General features: G+C 37.3%; 1 protein-coding gene across 1 annotated transcript; it reads left to right on the top strand.

Annotated features, from left to right (window-relative positions):
• The first annotated feature begins 6554 nt into the window (after positions 1–6554).
• On the top strand, positions 6555–14009 carry r3hdml (R3H domain containing-like). The gene is made up of 6 exons (XM_054608728.1): positions 6555–6569; positions 8574–8894; positions 9619–9737; positions 9869–9971; positions 10850–10965; positions 11993–14009. The coding sequence occupies exons 1-6, from the start codon at positions 6555–6557 to the stop codon at positions 12123–12125; spliced, it is 807 nt and encodes a 268-aa protein (XP_054464703.1). The 3' UTR covers positions 12126–14009.
• Positions 14010–19543: the final 5534 nt, after the last annotated feature.

Here is a 19543-nt window from a genome sequence, read left to right as displayed (position 1 = left end):
CAACAGTCAAATCCAGAACGGGCAACAGTCAAATCCAGATGCTGCAGAAAACACAAAATAGAAGATGGGGACCAAGTTCTATACAGTAGCATAACAGTGATTAAAATGGCAAATTTTATGGGTTTTATACATAACAGCGACACATTAAAACAGAACAGACCAACCCTAACCCTAACCCAATGAAGGATAACTTAACTTAACTACCATAACATATTCTGCCGTAATTGCTATTCCATTTTAAATCAAATAGGCTACACACTGACATGATTATCGCCTCTCAGCTAACAATAGCCTGGTGCAAAAAATGATAGCCTAACTGAAAAATGATTTAGGCCTACTGCTAGTCCTAATATCAAACAACGTCATTACAATCATACGTAGTCTAAATGATGATTACAAAAACACAAAGGCCAATGTTTACTGTGAATGTCGCAATATAGGCCTATCAATAAATAATTAGGCCTACATAAATCAAAATCAATAATAAATCATGCTTACGTAACGCAACCGTGTTCCAGCAAAGAAAGAAAGTCTCAACTGAATGATCTGCTCTTTATAGGCTTTCAACGTGTTGGCGCGTTCAGACGTTCGGGATCAGACACGGGTCCGCTCAGGATCCACAATATATCAACAAATAAATCAAATAATAATAACAAATCAATAATAAATCATACTTACGCAACCGTGTTCCAGCAAAGAAAATCTCAAATGATATGATCGTCTCGGCTCTTGGTGATAGGCTTTCAAACGTTATGGCGCGTTCGCGGATCCGACACGGGTCCTCTAGGCGGCGCCAAAACGGATGTGACAGTAACGCGGGTTTGGTGTTTGCTGTTCCTTCATAGTTTGGATGTCTTCAATATTAATCTACAATGTAGAAAAAAATAAAAATACAAATGAAGAAAAACCATTGAATGAGAAGGTGTGTCCGAACTTTTGACTGGTACTGTATGTTAACAAAGTGTAAACAGCGGCGGAGAAGTACTTCGATATTTTACTTAAGTAAAAGTAGCGGTACCAAAGAGTAAAATACTCTGTTACAAGTAAGAGGCCTGCATTGAATATGAAGTAAAAGTACTCATTATGCAGAATGGTTCATTTCAGATGCATGTATATTAAGTCAAACGTGTTATGATTATTGATACATTAATGTGTACATCATCTTAAAGTTTGCTTGAATTATTTGATATACAGTTGGGTAGCTTAACCTGTAATGAAACATAATAATTTATTAGTTTTATAATGTGTGTCAATACAATACTTCTACGTAGGTAAAGTAAATAAAGCTTTAAAATAATGTAGAGGAGTAAAACGTACAAATATTTGTCTCAAAAAGAGGTAGAGGTATAGATTAGCATAAAATGGAAATTCTCAAGTAAAGTACAAGTATCTCAAATGTGTACTTAAGTACAGTACTTGAATACATGTACTTACCTACTTCTTCTTACTTAATTCCCCCCACTGCTAAATGCTTATTATTTGTTGCCAGATGTATAATCAAATCAAGAAATAATGCACCAACAAAACCCAGAGACATCACAATCGTTTCCTAAAACAGCCAAAATGAGACTTAATATATGTCCAATCAGTAGGAAGTGAATAAAACTAGTTGAATGTAACTGAGTACTCCAGTGCTGTACTTAAGTACAAATCTGTACTTGTATTTATACTGAATTCATTTATTTAAAATTTGAGGATAAACTTCTTGAGATACACCATCTTGCTTTCAATGGAGTCATCAGGCACAAAAACAAATAAGTCCCGTAGGCTATGTGCTTTGTTGTTATTTTGGCAGTGATATATTTCTTTCCACAGCAACTGTTAGGCATTACAATTGTTGGGACCAAATCTGAGCAAGTTATCAAGTTATCAATCAGCCTTAGTTAGAAACAATTATTCCAAGATGTGTAGCGATTGTTGTATCCAAAATAACACAAAAGGATTTCAGTACGACCAACGGAAATGAAATCGAGTTAACTCAGGTCTAATCCATTATCTATTGGCTGCATTAATATGGTTAACAAAAAAAGGGCCGTTGTTGAATTTCAGTCAGACACACTCAGACACTCCATTCTCGCTCTGGGTCATGTTTGCTCAGACGGAGCTTTGTAGTGTGGCATGTGGATGTAAGTCAGGGGGTCACGGTGTCAGGTTTTATGGCACACGGTGTCCTCAATACTATAGATCACCACACTGCAATAAAACCGCAGTCACAGACACAATGTAAACAGAAATACATATTTCAATGTTGCAAATAGTTGGGGGACCTGGGTGGATAACAGACTCACTTTTAAGACCCATGGACAAAAGACTGATATTCAACTGACAGGAAGGTGCTGTATGCACTGCCAATTTATAATCAATATTTATCTATAAAGCTCTGCTGGAACAAGTGCCAAACCTCTAATCTGAGCTGTACTGCATGTTCAAACTGAACAAGTCAAACATTGTACACAAGCAGTTGAAGGTCTCTTGTAACTGTTTTCTTTAATGTGGTCTTCTGTGTATGTTTATAATGTGTTGTATTGAATATCTGTGCTTGTACTTGTGATGTATCTTGGGCACACTTCTCTTAAGAAAGATATCTTGAATTTGAGTACTTTAATAAAGGATCACCTAAAACATAAAACATTAATAAGGTGCTTAAATGTTCACTTATTTTGTGCAAGATTCTGATCCATTAACTGCCTGGTACATATGATGGTAAACTAGCTGAGTCATTACGATTGCACCGGAGGAAGATCCATCTTTTCTCATCTGAATGCAGGACAAAGTTTGTCCTTGATGCTCTCCAACTTGGCAAACAAGCCTCTCCTAGAAATTACATTTTCTAGGCACGCCTGGTTTTTGACTGATAGTTCTTTAAGCACTGATGCCAGAATACAAACTCTGGCAGGAGGCATATGGTTTCATATTACAGTACAGACTTAGATCAAAGCCTTTATACACCATAAAACATTTAATAAATATAATATAATATGGCCTCTATTGCTGCCAGACTGTAGATATCCCCAATGTGATCATGCTAAATGCAAACACTGACAGGAGCCTCTTTGAAAATGGAAATATCAAGCAAATATGAGGAAGGGGCTGAAACTCCTGGAGACATCTTGTCAGGTTGATCAAACAGCTGAAGCTTTGCTGTGCAAAGTGGAACATTTTACTGTGAGTTATTAAAACAAACTCCTCTGACTGAGCTCTGAGATTATTCCAACACTCAGGAGAAAAGGCTGCCTATTGACCACAATGTTTCACTGTCCAGCTGCCTGCTGACACAGCAAAGAAGAGACCTTTGTTCTCCTTCAATAACTAGGAACAACATTTGAGTATGTCTGTTGCAAAATGTACACATGGATTTCAGAGGAACATTTCTGGGAAAATAATTAGGAAACAATTAAATAAATTAATATTGACCGATCAGACGGAAACACATAAATCAGCATTTCAAACTTGCATTTATTTATTGTTGTTTTCCACCTGGGGGCAAAGCAACAGCCTTTAAACGTAACATTGAACCTATAAAGTTGAACTTGTTGCCTTCAGTATATGCACCTCCAGCGCGCATCCATTTGAAATTGTGTTTCTGGCCACCTTATATATTCTTAATAATTAGTCTACTTTAAGCTTTATTTTGGTCTCAACCAGCTCTTGTGAGAAATATCTGTCTCTTTAACTACTAAAGGCTAATCTGTCTGCTTGGTGCTATTTAGATTAATAACGGCTTCCTGTGGCAGCTGGACATCATCGAAAAGAGCGGTGAGTTAACCACAACAATTAAGGTACTGATAAAACAAAAACACAAGCTAAAAGATGCTAAAATGCTCTTTAAAGCTGAGAGGAATTTCAGAGTTGAGTGATAGATCCAGCCACATTTGAGGGTTAGGTTGTTGAACACAAAGTTCTTTCAGAAACATTGGCTTGCCTTCTAATTCAATGTGCTGTATTTCATGTGTAAGCGTTGCTGTGAAGGAGTTTTGTGGTACTCTAACCCTGTGAGAGGCACCAGCTGCTATGCTGTTACTCAGACAGATGAAAGGCCAGGCTGACACCAGGAAAGCTGCAGTTCAGGGACCTCAAATACAGTCAGTGCAAGGTTTGTTTTATTTTCCCTCTCGGGTAAATACAGAAGGCCACTGAGTTCTCCTCTTCACCTTTCAGACATGACAAAGTCACTGCAAGCTTTTGTACACGAGCGCCCTGCAGCGTCTCAAACCAGACGGATGATGTCATGCTGCAGGGAGTGAGGGAAGGTCTCTGGGAAAAACGTCTGGTCTTTTAGACTGTCCTGCAGAAGTTTCTCTTCTCAGATTTCAGGAAATTAAACTATTGCACTTTTTCTGACTGTGTTTAAGAAAAATAGCATATGAATGTTGTGACGACCTTGCAATATAATTAACCCAGAAACCACAGACTGCTCTAGGGATGGCAAATATGGGATTGATTGCCATGCCATTTGGTACAGGATTACTATATTGGAAAAAGGATGAATCCTAGTGAATTTGGTAATACTCTAACTTTTCCTGTAGCACCACCAGCAGTTCACTTATCATGAATTATCTCCACATCTACCTCTGACCTTACCTCTGGTACCAACATGAGGTTCACTTAATGGATTTTATTGAAATGTCTCTACAACTGTTGGATGGCTTTTGATATTCATGTCCCCCTCAGAATGTATTGCAATTTTTGTTTGGCAATCCCTTTTTTTTCTCCATCTATTTCCATTATGTGGCCAATACTCGTATTTATAGCTGCGAAACTAATCCAATCATTCTCAGATGAGATCAGTGCTCAGTTGAAAGCTTATGCCCGAGTGCAATTTTATATTCTTTTAACCTGTAAAGTAAGTCTGTATGGATCATTTTCACATTTCCTTTCTGCATCAGTGGGAAGCAGCACACTCACTGAGTAAATTTGCTATATGACTACACCGCTTTTCCTTTCCTTCAGATTTTCTAATTATCACGCAGGAATTTTTTCAAAATGTTAAATTCACAAGGGCAGTTACTCCTCAGTCAAACATACTGCACTCACTCCTCCACGTGTCATTCTGTCTGCACAGCTATTTTATATCGCTGCTTAACATTTCTCCCCTCTTTGATGTACGATGATAGAAATATGAACTACGTGACAGAACTGGCATGCATGTGGCCACGGCTAAATTTAAATGTCTGATCCTACAAGGGCAAAGGTTCACAGATTATTGTCTGACTAAATCAAAATAGTGAAACTAACTAGATAAAACCCATAATAATAATAATAATAATAATAATAATAATAATAATAATAATAATAATAATTATAATAATAATGATGATAAAAGAACATGCTCTTAATTCTCCTAATAATACAAATCATACAGAAATATAAACAAATATGAAGAAGCACTTTTTGGTAATGGACAGTTCTGGACGGTGAGGTAGTCCCTCAGGCGAGTGGAAAAGCAAACTGGTCAAGACCAACCACAAGATGTGACTCCGGGTTTAAAGTGAACCTTAAAAGTTGTTGACCTTTTGTATGCCAGAGGCCCTCGCTCTCTTTGATGGAGCCCTCTGTGCATTTTAGACACAAAGTCACAAATTCTGACAGCACTCTGCTGAACCTGTGTGGAAGTCTGCTGCAAACCTTTGAAGGGTTGACTTCAGAGAGCCAACATGAGTGATCAGGTGATACAAGAAAATTCTTTGTTCATTCAGGTTGGTTCAACTTGTGTCAACTTATTGAAGCATTTCAAGATTTATTCTGCTTTCTGGGAATTTCTGTTCAGTTCGGACTGATTTCTTATTCTTTTGACAAAGCCAGGTTCTGATCAGCTTTGAGTGTCTTTATGAAACATACTGATCCTGGTTCGGATTGTAAGGTTTGACAGAAGGAAAACTAACAAGGTGGGATCTCACCTGTTTCCACTTTCCCTCATCAGCCCTGCAGTATATAACCATCCCATTTCCACTCATTCCCTGCCAGGTTTTGATGCGGCATGTCTTCCTGTCAAACCATGTGCACAGCCTGAACCTTTACGCTGAAAATCTGCAACCTGTACCTACCTGTAAGCTTATACACCTTCATCTTATCAATAAATCCCTGAACTGTTCCTGTCTGATTGTCTGCATTGGGCCCTCCTCACTTGTTGCCTCGCACTCACCTGCCTGACAAAAATAGCAACAAAGCTCATAACATTCCCTCCAGCCTTAGCTGGCTAATGTTGCCATGCAAACACATGACGTCGGATTATACCTGCTACACATCAAGGTGTTAGCTTCCTTGTTATGAGTGTTAGCATGCTTCTGTTAGCATTTGGCTCAAAACACTGCTGTTCCTGAAGCCGTTGCTGCATACTCTTGTTATTGTGTCATGTCTGCTGCTGTGAATGACTTCCAATGTTAAAGATACAACACGATGAATGAATTCTGTCACTGTTTTTGCCATCCATGTGTGTTTATTATCTTTGTTCATTTACTAAGTGGAATAACATATGAAACAGAAACTCTATTTAATTTATTCTGTGTTTTTCTTCTCCCTGTACCATCTTGATGATCTGACAGCGATTTGACAAGATGACAGTGAAGAATGTGAGTAAACAGTTGATTGGCCTCTTGATACATTCATGTAAATGCCTTTGTTTGAATCATACCATCATACATACAGTAAATTACAGATGGTGTTCATGACAGTCATGTCGGGGATTTGCGCATCCTTTGTATTTGACATTTGTGACGTGCTGAACCAACATGTATCAAGTCCCTCGTCCCAAACCGTGAACCCAAAAAGTCAAAGTGTTCATTTTAATCCGTGCACGTAGAGCTTTTCAGAAATTTAGATGTTTCACACATGACGTTTCAAATGATCTCAAACACATTGCAGAAGTTTGCTCGGCATTGGTTGGTTGAGAACATATGATTTAGGGGCGGGGTATGAATAAATGATTGCCTGCAGAGCTGCAGTAGGTGGTGGTGCAGTGTACCTTGGCAGTGTCCTCATCTCTTGTATAGTATATCACACATGGCAGGAGATTTGTTCCTGGAACAAACAACAGCTGGAGATGACTGCTGACTCTGCAGCCACTTTTCTTCTTTTTGTTTTATGTGCGCTCTGCACAGTTCTTCCCCAAGGCGTGTTTATTTAAACATTTTATTGTGTTTTATTGAAACATCAGGGAGGTCAGGAGGGAAGCCATGTGCTTCTGTAAGGCAGCCTCAATCTCTCAAATAAAGGATTCATATATTAGACTGTCCTAAATTTTATTTAAAATGAACACATTTTCTAACACCTTATTTAATTACCTCCTCCCTATTTAGCACTCATAAGCTGTATGTATATCTTTTTGCACTATAATATCATATTATAATGAACAGTACATATTTTGTGTATATAGAGTGTATATGTCTAAATAAAATAAAATAATAAATGTAAGAAAGTAGGTTAAAAGTGGCACTCAATGAAGGAATAAAAAGGAAAACTAAATTGTATTTACAAGGGAGATATTTATGGTATTTATATGTATATAAAAGAGGGTAATTAATTTACCAATAAATAGACAAAATTGAAAGTCTGACTGATTATTCTTAATTTTTATATATATCACGATAATATCAATATTGTATTAGGACAATGAAGCTAAACCCTGAAACATTTTTGAAAAATTTTAAAATTAAATAAAATTTGGCGAGGCGTTAAACTAAAGTTTTTCAGATTTCTTTCATAAAACAAATTCAACAAGCTGTTGAACCTCTAAACAACGACAAGTAAAATATTTCAGGACTTGTTCTGAAAGGCAATTTCCTGTGGTTGTGATTTTCTCTCCAGTGGAGACAAAATCAGAGACAGACTGTAGGTTTAGGAACGAAGAAAACGAACAGGAGGGTTTTTTGTAAGCCCAGTAAAGAGTCTGCCGCACGTGACAAACTGGCTTGTTTGCAAAGGCTCTTGTTGAAGCGAGGATCTCCTCCTCTCTCTCTGCTCTGTGAAAGGATCCACTGATGAAGGTAGGAGACTCAGCTTTTTCTATTTTTATGTAACAAATATGCTCTCTGATGACAGTATTACTGATTGATTACACACTCTGCATGTTTTTGTAGAAGATGGTTAATGCATGTTTATAAGTCCTCATTATGTTTTATACTTATCTGATAAGGGTTAATTTGCAAAAATGGATCATTGTTTTACCTAAATCATATTTTTTGTGCACACCAGAAAATATCAGGTAAACTGGTGTTGGTCTACTAATTTAAAGAATTGCTTTCATCTGTACTTTGCAAATGAAGTCTTCAGAGAGTTTGGCAGCAATAATTGTTATGTTGGAGATTTAGTTCATTTTCATTGCTCTCAATCCTTTGATTATTACATTTTACAGGACCCAAATCTTCCCAAAGAATAGGGTGAAATCCTCTTTCATGCAGAAGAGGGTTAAAGGAAATGTCATTGAGAAAGATGAATCACTTTATGTCAACCCATCTAGTGCTATGTGACTTTTTTTTAAAAATATAATTGTATTAATTCAAAGACTCCTTGTAATTACCTCTTTGAGATTCTTTCCATGTCAATCTGATCATGATGTAAACTTGTCTCCTCTACAGGTCTGTGCAGAGAGGTGGTGCAGCTGCAACCTCGTCCTGCTCCACCGGCCTCAGATGGGTGCTGCTTGTATTCAGCTCCTGCTGGCTGCCACCCTGTGGACGACACCTCACATCGGAGCTGCTGCTGTGCTGTCGAGCTCCACAGAGCTGCTCAACACAACCAGGTCTGGAGCTGAGACACAGTCAGACTTCAGGATGCTCACTGGAGCTGTCAGCAGACGTAAACGAGCCATTTCATCCAGAGAGATCAACGCTCTGCTGGATTACCACAACCGAGTCCGCTCTCAGGTCTTCCCCCCCGCAGCCAATATGGAGTTTATGGTGAGGAAACACTGTGGAATGTAACAAGTACTGTACATAAGTAACCTACAATTTTGGGGTACTTGTACTTCACTTGAGTATTTCCATTTTATGCTTTTTATATTCCTACTCTTCTACATTTTTACAAATATTGTATCCCACTACATTTTTTTATAGCTTTGGTTACAATGTACTTTGCAGATTTAGATTATAAACATACAATATAAATGTAGTAATTAATTGTAATATATTTTTTAAGCTAACCAGTAGTATACAAAATAATAAAACGCAGCTCCACCTTTACCATCTGCAACCTTAAAGTGATGTTCAATTTATGCATCAATAATAATAATAATCCATAATATTGTGTATATTTTCCTGAAATGGACCATTAAATACTTTTACTTGGTACTTTTAATATATTTGACTATACTTTGGTACTTTTACTTAAGTAAGATTCTGAATATGAGGAAGTGCATCTCAAGTGAAAAACTGCACACCTGATCCCACAAATCTTAAAATATATCTTACTATCCAATTAAACAAACGTACCTTTATACTACAAGTAACACAAAACATGTTCTTGCTTATTTTGTGGTACAAATAATTACCAAGACAGCAGGACCAGATGTTTTAGTCTATTTTAAGGCAAAGAGCAGTTGTTTTTTGTTAGTTTCGATACAGAACTGAGTGAATTTAACAGCCCCTATCTCTTTCTTTTCCTCCCTCTTTCATGGCTCTACAGCTCTGGGATCAGGGACTCGCTAAGTCAGCAGAATCCTGGGCTTCACGATGCATTTGGGATCACGGTCCAACACAAGCCATGAGACAAATGGGCCAAAACCTGTCAATCACCTCAGGAAGGTATTTCAGACACAATAATCAACTCTTGGTTTAATGCATGATTATGGTCTTAACATACATTGTATACAGCGTAAAATCCGAAAAATATGTATATCTTTAAGATGTGGATGAATGTGTGTTGGATGTGACAGGTACCAGTCCATCACTGATCTGGTCCGGTCCTGGTACGAGGAGAGGCATCACTTCTCCTTCCCGAACAGATGCAGTGGATCAGTGTGCTCTCACTACACTCAGGTTATGAGTTTATCATCTTGTGCATTTAAAGAAAAAGCTTAGTCGAAGCTTTATTAAATATGTCTATAACGATTAAATTAACCTGCTCCCCTAAAAATTGCATTGATATTATAAGGGACAGATGAGTTTGAGTGCATGTCTGCCATGAATTGAACAAGGAAGAACACCAGTGTTTATTTTCCACAAAACATTTGAGGGAAAAAGGTGGGACTCGTGAAAAATATTTTGAGATTCAAGCGTATCATGCTAAAGCATCCTCAGGTTAATTGAAGTTTAAGAGGTGGGTGTTACTGGGCTCAAGTCCATCATCTCCCAAAGAGACGCCATCGGAGCCCAGTCCTAACATCCCATTTGTCTATGTTTGAATTAATGTTATTTTGAGATATTAGGGGAGGGTACCAGGAAAATAAAATAATAAGGATGAGCTGTGTTTTTTATGGATGGAATTAAGATTGAGCTCCCCAAACCCTTCCCAGTATTTTTTGTACAGTCCCTTACAAATGTTGAACTGGTAAATCACAGAATTTAGGACATAAGTTGATTTTGAAAAAAATGTAAAACAGTGTACTATATATTATAGGTCTTCCAGAATATCTGATATTCACTCCAAAAGAATCATGGCCAAAATACTTCATGATAACGATATCTATTGCAAAAAAATTATAATATTGCTATCAGTCAAATTCATATTTGACCCTGCTTTTTGTGTATTTTTTGGCAAATAAGTCACACTCAAAATACTGCAAATATTATTGTGTATTTCATTTTTAAATATAGTAGTTATTGTCAATATAGGTATATTGGGACAACACTAGGACATATGCATGGTTTGACTTTATGGATATAAGCATTTTAATGTGTTTTTTGTTTCCTCTTAGATGGTGTGGGCGAGCACCAACAGAGTGGGATGTGCTGTCAGGAAGTGCTCTAACATGTACGTGTTTGGGAGCACATGGAAGGAGGCAACGCTGCTGGTCTGCAACTACTCTATAAAGTAAGAAACGCCAAAAGGAAGAGTTTGACATTCGGGAAATACGCATTTTCACTTGTCGAGAGTTAGATGAGAAGTTTGAAAGGCTGCAAACTGGGGAAACGACTTGCCAGCTCTTTAACAAAGTCTGCTATTAAGATAAGATTACCAGGTGATATTTAGTGTAGAGATTAGAAAGTATTAACGATAAAATAATAAGTGTATTTCTGCAAATAGAGTATTCTGCATTAGTGATGTGAATTTCAATAAAATTGGCCATTAATTGATTTACAGAAAAAATGAAATTGACACAATGTAAAACCGAGTCTTTTGAGGCAACTGCTCAATTCCTTAGTTCATAATCAAACCCTGTATATACTATAGTGTAGGATACAGTATATATAATAGTTTACAACTTCTGGTATTTGTTACTCTGATAAAAACAAATTTGGTCAGCCCAAAAACAGGAGTTCACACAACATTTGTTTCTTTATTGATCGTTTGCTATTCAAAAACAACAACAACAGCTCAAAACACATTTCTGGTATAGAAAATATGCATGCAAACATTTTTGTTTTTACAGCACCACAGAGACATTATCACCAGGAAATGTTACAGGTATTCTTCATGGTTCATTACCATGAACACACACACTGTAGTTTATTTTGACTCAAACCTACATACACACATTAATCCACCACTGAATATAGTCGCCACCATTTACTCCTGTTTGAGTAACATTTGCTAAAATGTACAGTAACCAGCTGTTTGAGGAAATAATGTGCCCTCCTTTAAGAATAAAGATATGTTAAGATTTCTGTCTTCACTATGAACCATTTGGTTTGTGGCTGTGTGTGCAACAGACAGGATGGGTATGTTGGAAAGTTTTAAGAGACAGATTTACACATTTTGGTTTTATGTGATGTGTTAACAACAACAATATATATAAATAATGCCACTCTATCCTTTTGAAGGTGTTGGTCCCAAACAAAAATATGAAAAGAAACATAACAATGCCTCATGGCTAATATTATGTTGATTTGTGTTTCAGGGGGAACTGGGTGGGAGAGGCTCCCTATAAGAGCGGGAAGCCTTGTTCTGTCTGTCCGTCCAGCTACGGCGGCTCCTGCTGGAGAAACCAGTGCTCACCAAACAGAAAACCCAAAAGACTTACAAAATATTAACGCAACAAAGTGTTTTAAACGTCTTTTAATGGAAGAAAAAAGTCATAAAGTTTTAACCTACACAAAGGCTGCATAACAAAATGACGCAGCTGTCCAGTTACCACTATATTCAAAGTAAATCTTTATTAATGAATGACACACAGGTGAGTTAATGGTATGAGTGTTTGTTTGTTTATAGCTGTTGGTAACTGACAGAATCATTTTCTTTCATTTGGTAAAATAGTTGCCTGTTTTATACTTCTTGAAGAGAGTTTTTGCACTTATTGATGAATATTAGTGAACGTTTGAGAGGCATTGAGCAAAAAATAAGCACTTTTCTTGTACAGATTATATATTACCTTTAATGTGGTATTGATTCTCTTTCTAATTAATGTGATTAAGTATTTTAGTTGTTCGGTGTGAAAAACTGTCAAGTCATCCCTGCGGTCAATGTGTTTAATTCATAGTTGTCTGTTTGCCTGACAGAACCTTAATTTACATTACATTACAGTCATTTAGCAGACGCTTTTATCCAAAGCGACTTACAATCAGTAGTGTATTACATATCATTCACCCATTCACACACTGATGACAGGCTACCATGCAAGGTGCCACCATCAGACTCTAACTAACATTCATCATCCAGTCCACACCGATGGCAAGCCTTCGGGAGCAACTTGGGGTTAAGTGTCTTGCCCAAGGACACATCGAAGCCGGGTATCGAACCACCGACCCTCTGATTGGAGAACTACCTTGCTCTCCACTACGCCACAGCCGCCCCGGTTATAAATAACTGATGACGCTGTATATCCCTATATATTTATATATGTATTGGCTGTTCACTACTTAGTGTATATTCACAGCTGCTGCAGGACATTTTCTGTCCTTCATTTCACCTCATTAAATCTCTGTATTTACCCCTCAGAGACTTTCTGTGCCATAAAACAGGACACTAATGCAGCTTTTATGGTCTGAAATATGAGGGAAATCAGGGGAATCAGCTGTGCCTCCCAACCAATTTATAAACACACACACACACACACACACACACACACACACACACACACACACACACACACACACACACACACACACACACACACACACACACACACACACACACACACACACAAACAGAACCACTAACAGCAAACTTAATATTTTATATGGAAACCATTTTTGCCAAGTAAACTAAATCCCAACAAACAAAAGTGTAAAAAGCCCCCAAGCTCAGCCTTTCACTTACTGTAATGACTGTTTATTTAAGAGCTCTTTGTTCAGAAAATGGAGAGCAGCTGGAAGTGGCTGGTCAGCTTTCTCTTGTGCAGTTCTGGTTATTAGGCTATAATTACATTGGTTGTTTTTAACTCTGTATACAATTACTGGTAGTGTTCACGTTGTCAATGCCAGTTCATGTCTGTGCTGTAAATATTAAGTTACAGCCAGGCCACTGTTAACTTTAACTTAAGCATAAAGACTGTAAACTGGGGGAAACAACATCTCTGTCTGAGAAAATTGCTTATCAGCAAGCTCGTTAATGAGCATACTTTGTTTAATCTGTTTAAAAACTGAACTGTAAAAAGTACAAATTGTGTTTTCTTTCCTGAAGTCATGCCAAGAAATAGTCCAACACATAAACCCCAGTAAAACCAGAACTTGTTTTTTTTTTTCTATAACTTTTGTAGAGATTAAACAAATGCGTAGTAACATGTTAATTAGTACATTTTAGAGGGTTTGTTACTTTTGGACAGAGATTAGCTAGCTATTTGGCACTGTTTCCAGTCTTTATGGTCTTTATGTTAAGCTAAGCTAGATGGCTGCGGGCTAGTTTCATATTTAATGTACAGATATGAGAATGGCATGGATCTTCTCATCCAACTCTCGGCAAGAAAGCCAAAAGGGCGTATTCACACAAATGTCGAATTATTAATGAAGAGACTGTAAAGCCCATAAAGAGAATAAAAACACCATGATTGTTACAGTATGTGATTAATCCTGAATGTTTTAATATGGACAGGGTCGTACAAATAAATATTCTTAAACTGTCAGAATATTATAAGAATGTGAATATCACTTTTTTAATTGTATCTATCAGAAGGAGCTGGATGGCAAAAAATGTGCCTTTAAGAAGTGAAACAGGTGGGAAATTTCCATTTTTATCTGTAAGACTGTGGAAATCACATTTTAAAATTAGATTTCAGTGGATGTCTTGCATCCACAGGTGACTCATGCCCAAATGTATTTCAAACACCCCAGCAGTCAGAGACATTTCCCTCTAAGTCAAAATAAAAACTAGTGACGTCACTCATCATACAGTTTGTTCGCTGCCACCTTCAGTACATTGTCCACTCCTCAATCTTTTATGTCTCTCCCCACCCTCCAGCTTTTCTCTTTTCCTTTTTGTATAAACTCAGTTTCTTATTAAGTGCTTACTCACTCCCAATCTGAATAGAGAAATGTCTGGTGATGAGAAAGAGGGAAAAGAATATTATAACTTAATGTCTATTTGAGTTTCTATCATCATGTTGCCTTAGTTACAGCTGCTATATAGATTGGTGTCCATACGAGCCTGGTTACTGTTTAACCTCCCCACCCACATTTGCCCAGATTAGGAAAATCAATAAGATAACAGCGGCAACACCGGCCTTACCTTGCACCAACAACACCCTTCTCACACTTCAGCAACCTGCGCCAAACTTCCACCTTTTACACCTTATGGTGAGGGAGGAAAAAAGTGGATTTTTAAACACATGTTTGAGAAGGAGAAGAGGACGAAATGGTCAATGTAAACACACAAGTCAGTTCAAGTATGGAACTGCCATTTGGTGAGTACACACTTCCTTCTGTTTTTATCAACCCGGTGGTTTCAGTGAGAAAAAGTGTGGCAGCTGCTCGCTTTCTCTTTCGGAGATTCGAGCTCCGGAGCTCTGCTGGATCACAACAGAGTCAGAGTGGAAATATCGTCGCCATTTGTGTCTGCCTTGTTCACACGGCTGTAATTCAGGAGGTGTGTCAGAGATATGGAGGTTGTTAAAAAAGGCCATGGGAGCTGAGCCTGATGGTGATGATGGTACAGAGGCTGGAGTGCATAGAGTCTGAGGGGGTTTACAGGATGATTTGAAAGGATTTGAGACTTGATGTTGTTGGTGCAGTTGATACAATAAGGAGTTTTGAAAAGCTGCAGTACTGGATGAAGTCAGAAGTATTGTTATTCTGGACCTGAGGTGCTGAAAACATTCTCTTTGTATCTGGGGAATGCCTGAAATATGAAACTTTTATGAAGCCTACTTTTATATGATGCGGTACAAACACCGACACAGAAATCCCCACCAGTCACATCTCTCTTTGCACTATTGTGAATACAGCGTGTTACCCCTGTGTTTAAAATTATGTCAATAAAAGTGAAGGCTTCGCTGTACATTACTGACTCTCACAACAGTTTTCTAATACAGCAGATGGGGGTTTTGTTTTTCCTTCTGAGGTCATTCTTCAAATGATTTGCATGTCACACTGTGGAGATGCAAATTTCACAAAGCTCTGGCCAAATGAGAAAAAAGTGATATAAATAATGATTAATGTGGCCAAAGAGTTGGTTAGTCCCTGAACAGATGTTGCTGTATCCATGTTACTTGATTGAGCTAAATATGTTTTGCAAGTCCTGAGAGTAATGTTTCTTTTTGTGGTTAGGATCATCTACCTAAAAGGTTTATCCCACATCTGCTCTCCCCATTTCTCTGAACTGCATCAACCCAATGCTATGACTACTGCTAACGACCTGGTAACAGACAGTGGGGAGGCACTTTTGTTTTCCCTTTAGGGAGCTAGTGACACTGTTTTCTTTCATCCAAACATCACCATGTTGACAGTTACTGTAGCCAGCGAGCTAACTGCTAACTGATCTCTTGAGCAACGATCCTCCATTTTTGTTCAAAAACTATAAAAAACTAAAAACACATCACTTAATAACACTGTTACCCTGGGTGACATGTTCTTTCATAATGATGAACTCCGGATCTGAAAAGTAAAGCCAATGCAGAAGTGCCTTGAACTCGCATCTTTTCTAATAGCCACCAGGGGGCGACTCCTCTCGTTTCAAAACAAAGTCTGATTGTATTGAAGTCTATGAGAAAATAACCCTACCCATCATTCATTTATGGTCTCAATTGCTAGTTTCAAGTATTTTTCAATACAGCATGATGTTAATTTAGTAAACTATGGTCCCATTTAGAGTAATATAGACAATAAAGCAGGGAATGCTTTATGACGTGGCAACCTTGTGATTGACGGGATGCTGCCACGACGTTGTCTGGTCTAGGAGTTGTTTGTGTTTTCTTCTTACAACTTTAACCCTTTCACAGTGTGTTTTCAGTTCCTGAAAGTTAATCGTTACATTTTGGTTGCCTAAAAGTGTCTTAATCTGCATTGGGTCTTATTTAACTCCACCCTTTCGTTTCACTTCTGGTACAAAAAAAACAAGATGGCGGCGGCCAAATGCCAAACTTGAGGCATCAAAACTGAAGTCCACAAACCAATGGGTGACGTCACGGTGTCTACGTCCACTTCTTACAGTATATAAAGTCTATATGATGAACAGGAAACTGTAGTTGGTTTTAACTTACATCCTACTGCTATAAAAACTCACTAAAGCACCAATTGTGTATTAATCTTCCACTGAAAATAGTGCCACATACACTATTTAATCCTATTTGTGTAACGTTTGCTAAAAACTACGTTGCCCAGCTGTTAAAGGAAATAACTGGGCCTTTTTTAAACATTAAAATATATATTCATGGCATGTTTTTAACGATGTACATCTTCAGTAGGAACAGATGGGCTTGGGGCTAAGTGCCTCAGACAGGGTAGGGAAGCCAAGAAAGTATTGAGAGATGGACTAACATGTTGTTGCTTTTAGTCTTTTTCAGCTTTTTCCTTTAAACTACATGCTATAAGAGCTATAAAAAGGAGTGCAGAAGTAATTACTATTTTGTGTGTATGTATTTCTGTATGCCCCATCCACTGATTAGCCACCTCTTTCATCTATGACCAAAAAATAGTCTCATTTGATTTACACTGCTTCTGAGTACACTAGCAACATTTTCTGAATCGATTTCTTTACCCCGTATACATGTATGCTTAACAAATGTTTCAAAACCAGGCATTTATGTTTAAAATGCATTCTTTGGCAGCTGCCTACTCTAAGCCTCTTTTTGGGCTAGATCGGGTTATAACATGCCTCTGTGTCCAAACAAACTGCAAATCACTGTTCAGTTTCTCTCAAAAGTTAGCTGCTATTAAGACTCAAGCAAACATTACAATTTCATGCTCAAATTTCTATATCATTTCTAATTAAAACTTTAAGATTGCTTGTGTCCACCTTAGATTTCAGCTGCCTGCCAGTTTAAATGGATACATTTCTACACACTACTGATCAGTGTCTGGTACAATTTACCAAAACAGCCTTTTTATTCCTTTAGTCTCAGCAACTGAGATAAGCTCACAAACCTTCCTCTTAGCAAAGTAACGTACAGTACATATCCTACAACACTAGTAAGTTGTGTCGGACATATGGGATTAATGGCCTAACGGTCACAACCTGGACAAACTCCAGAGCTCTGCTGTTGGCAGAATCACTTGGTGAATGTAAACACGACAGCAGCCGTTCACCAGCTCCTCAGTGGATATCTGTTTGTTTACAAAGCTGAATGACTTGACTGAGGGGCACAGAGAGGTTCCTTAATATTCACCATCTGAGTGACGAAGACAAAGTTAACGGCTCAAATAAACGGAATTCACAAACACAACATCATTTTATCAGGCACTTATTACATGTTATATTTGTGGCTTATACTATCTTGTGTGCTCCTGTGTGGGTCGTAATGAAGTTTTGATGTGAGAAAAATTATATAAAGTACCTAAAATGGACTAAAAGTGGATGCATTGCATCGCATTTATTCATTGTTTGAATGTGAAAAGTTTGAAATGATTAAAATCAATTTGAACTAAAACAGGGTTGACATCTTCCACTTCAGTAAACATAACAAAAGTCCTTCATAATTTTGCTCAAGTAGCAGTACTAAAGGATTATCAGTAAAATATTAATAATCAAAGAAGTAGAATTACTCATTAGGCAGCAAAATGACCACTGTCAGTGTTGTATCAAATAAATGATTATAATTACTGATGCATTCATGTGTGTGCAACATTTTTTATGTTTTAGATTGCTACGTTGGAGCAAGGGGGTAGAAGGGAAGAGAAGAGAAAAAAAGAAAACAAATAAATAAAAAATCGTATCATAATAAAATAACTATAATATCAACCATTCAATTGGAAGTGATTATAAATTAATATATATATTTTTTAAATGCTTCTCAGCACCTAAAGGACTTGTTGTCAATGTGGGGAGATTGGTTGGCCAACTGCTGTTTCAAAGATTTCAATCCATAATTGCATTAATAATGCATCATATTTTAAAAGTTGATTGCATCTATTGTGTGTTAAATATTAATCTGTAAAGCAACTGCATAGCTCAGTTCAGTAAAATGTACAATGAGTACAAATAGCATAAATTGGAGGCACTCAAGTACTTCAAAAATGTAATTAAGTAGGGTAATTGAGTAAATGCTTAGTTATATTCCACCACTGATGCACTCACCCTCCCAGTACACAGCAGCAACATGTATTAAGCTGCAATAATATTTAATTCTGAATGATTCTCATTCAGTCTTTATTCAGTCTACTGCTTTGTCACTTGACGCTTTGACGCTTCAGCTTGCATCTCTAGCTTCTTTTTAATGCTTTGACACTTCACGTTGACTTGCATCTCTGGCTTCTTAACAGTTCTTTGACACTTGACATTAACTTGTATTTCTAGCTCCTTTCTAGTGCTTTGACATTCAACAGTAACTGCATATTTCACTTGTTTGTAGTGCTTTGGGACATGACATTAACTTGCATCTCTAGCTTCTTTGTAGTGCTTTGCCACATGACATTAGTGTTGTAATTTTCATTAAACAAGCAGTTACTTTGCAAAATGCCAATGCAATGCCTTACTTTTTTAATAGGCCTAACATAGGCCTTTCTGAAGTAAATTTACTGCTTTTTACACATATTTCAATCCACTTTAAAAATATGTTCAAGAACAAAGACCCCTTTAACGTCATGGTGTTTTGCACTGATCCATTAAATAAAACACCACGTTAACGTGAGTTTTCTTCATAAACACAATGCCAGTATAACCAGCCAAATGTGAATTTCACAAAATGCCAACAGATCAAATCCTTATTTGGCAGACATATCTAAATCTATATTTTACAATATCGCTTTTAAAATTTAGTTTTTCTGTGTTTGTCATCTAGATCAACTGATATTGAATGTAAACTATGAAACCATTTGTTTCATTTATTGTAGTAATAAAGTCTCTGACTGTGTCCATGGCGACA

The sequence above is a fragment of the Anoplopoma fimbria genome, chromosome 12 (genome assembly GCF_027596085.1).
Source record: "Anoplopoma fimbria isolate UVic2021 breed Golden Eagle Sablefish chromosome 12, Afim_UVic_2022, whole genome shotgun sequence".
Classification (NCBI taxonomy): Eukaryota; Metazoa; Chordata; class Actinopteri; order Perciformes; family Anoplopomatidae; genus Anoplopoma; species Anoplopoma fimbria.
The sequence above is the reverse complement of the archived record's forward strand: the minus strand, read 5'-3'. Positions and strand labels throughout refer to the sequence as shown.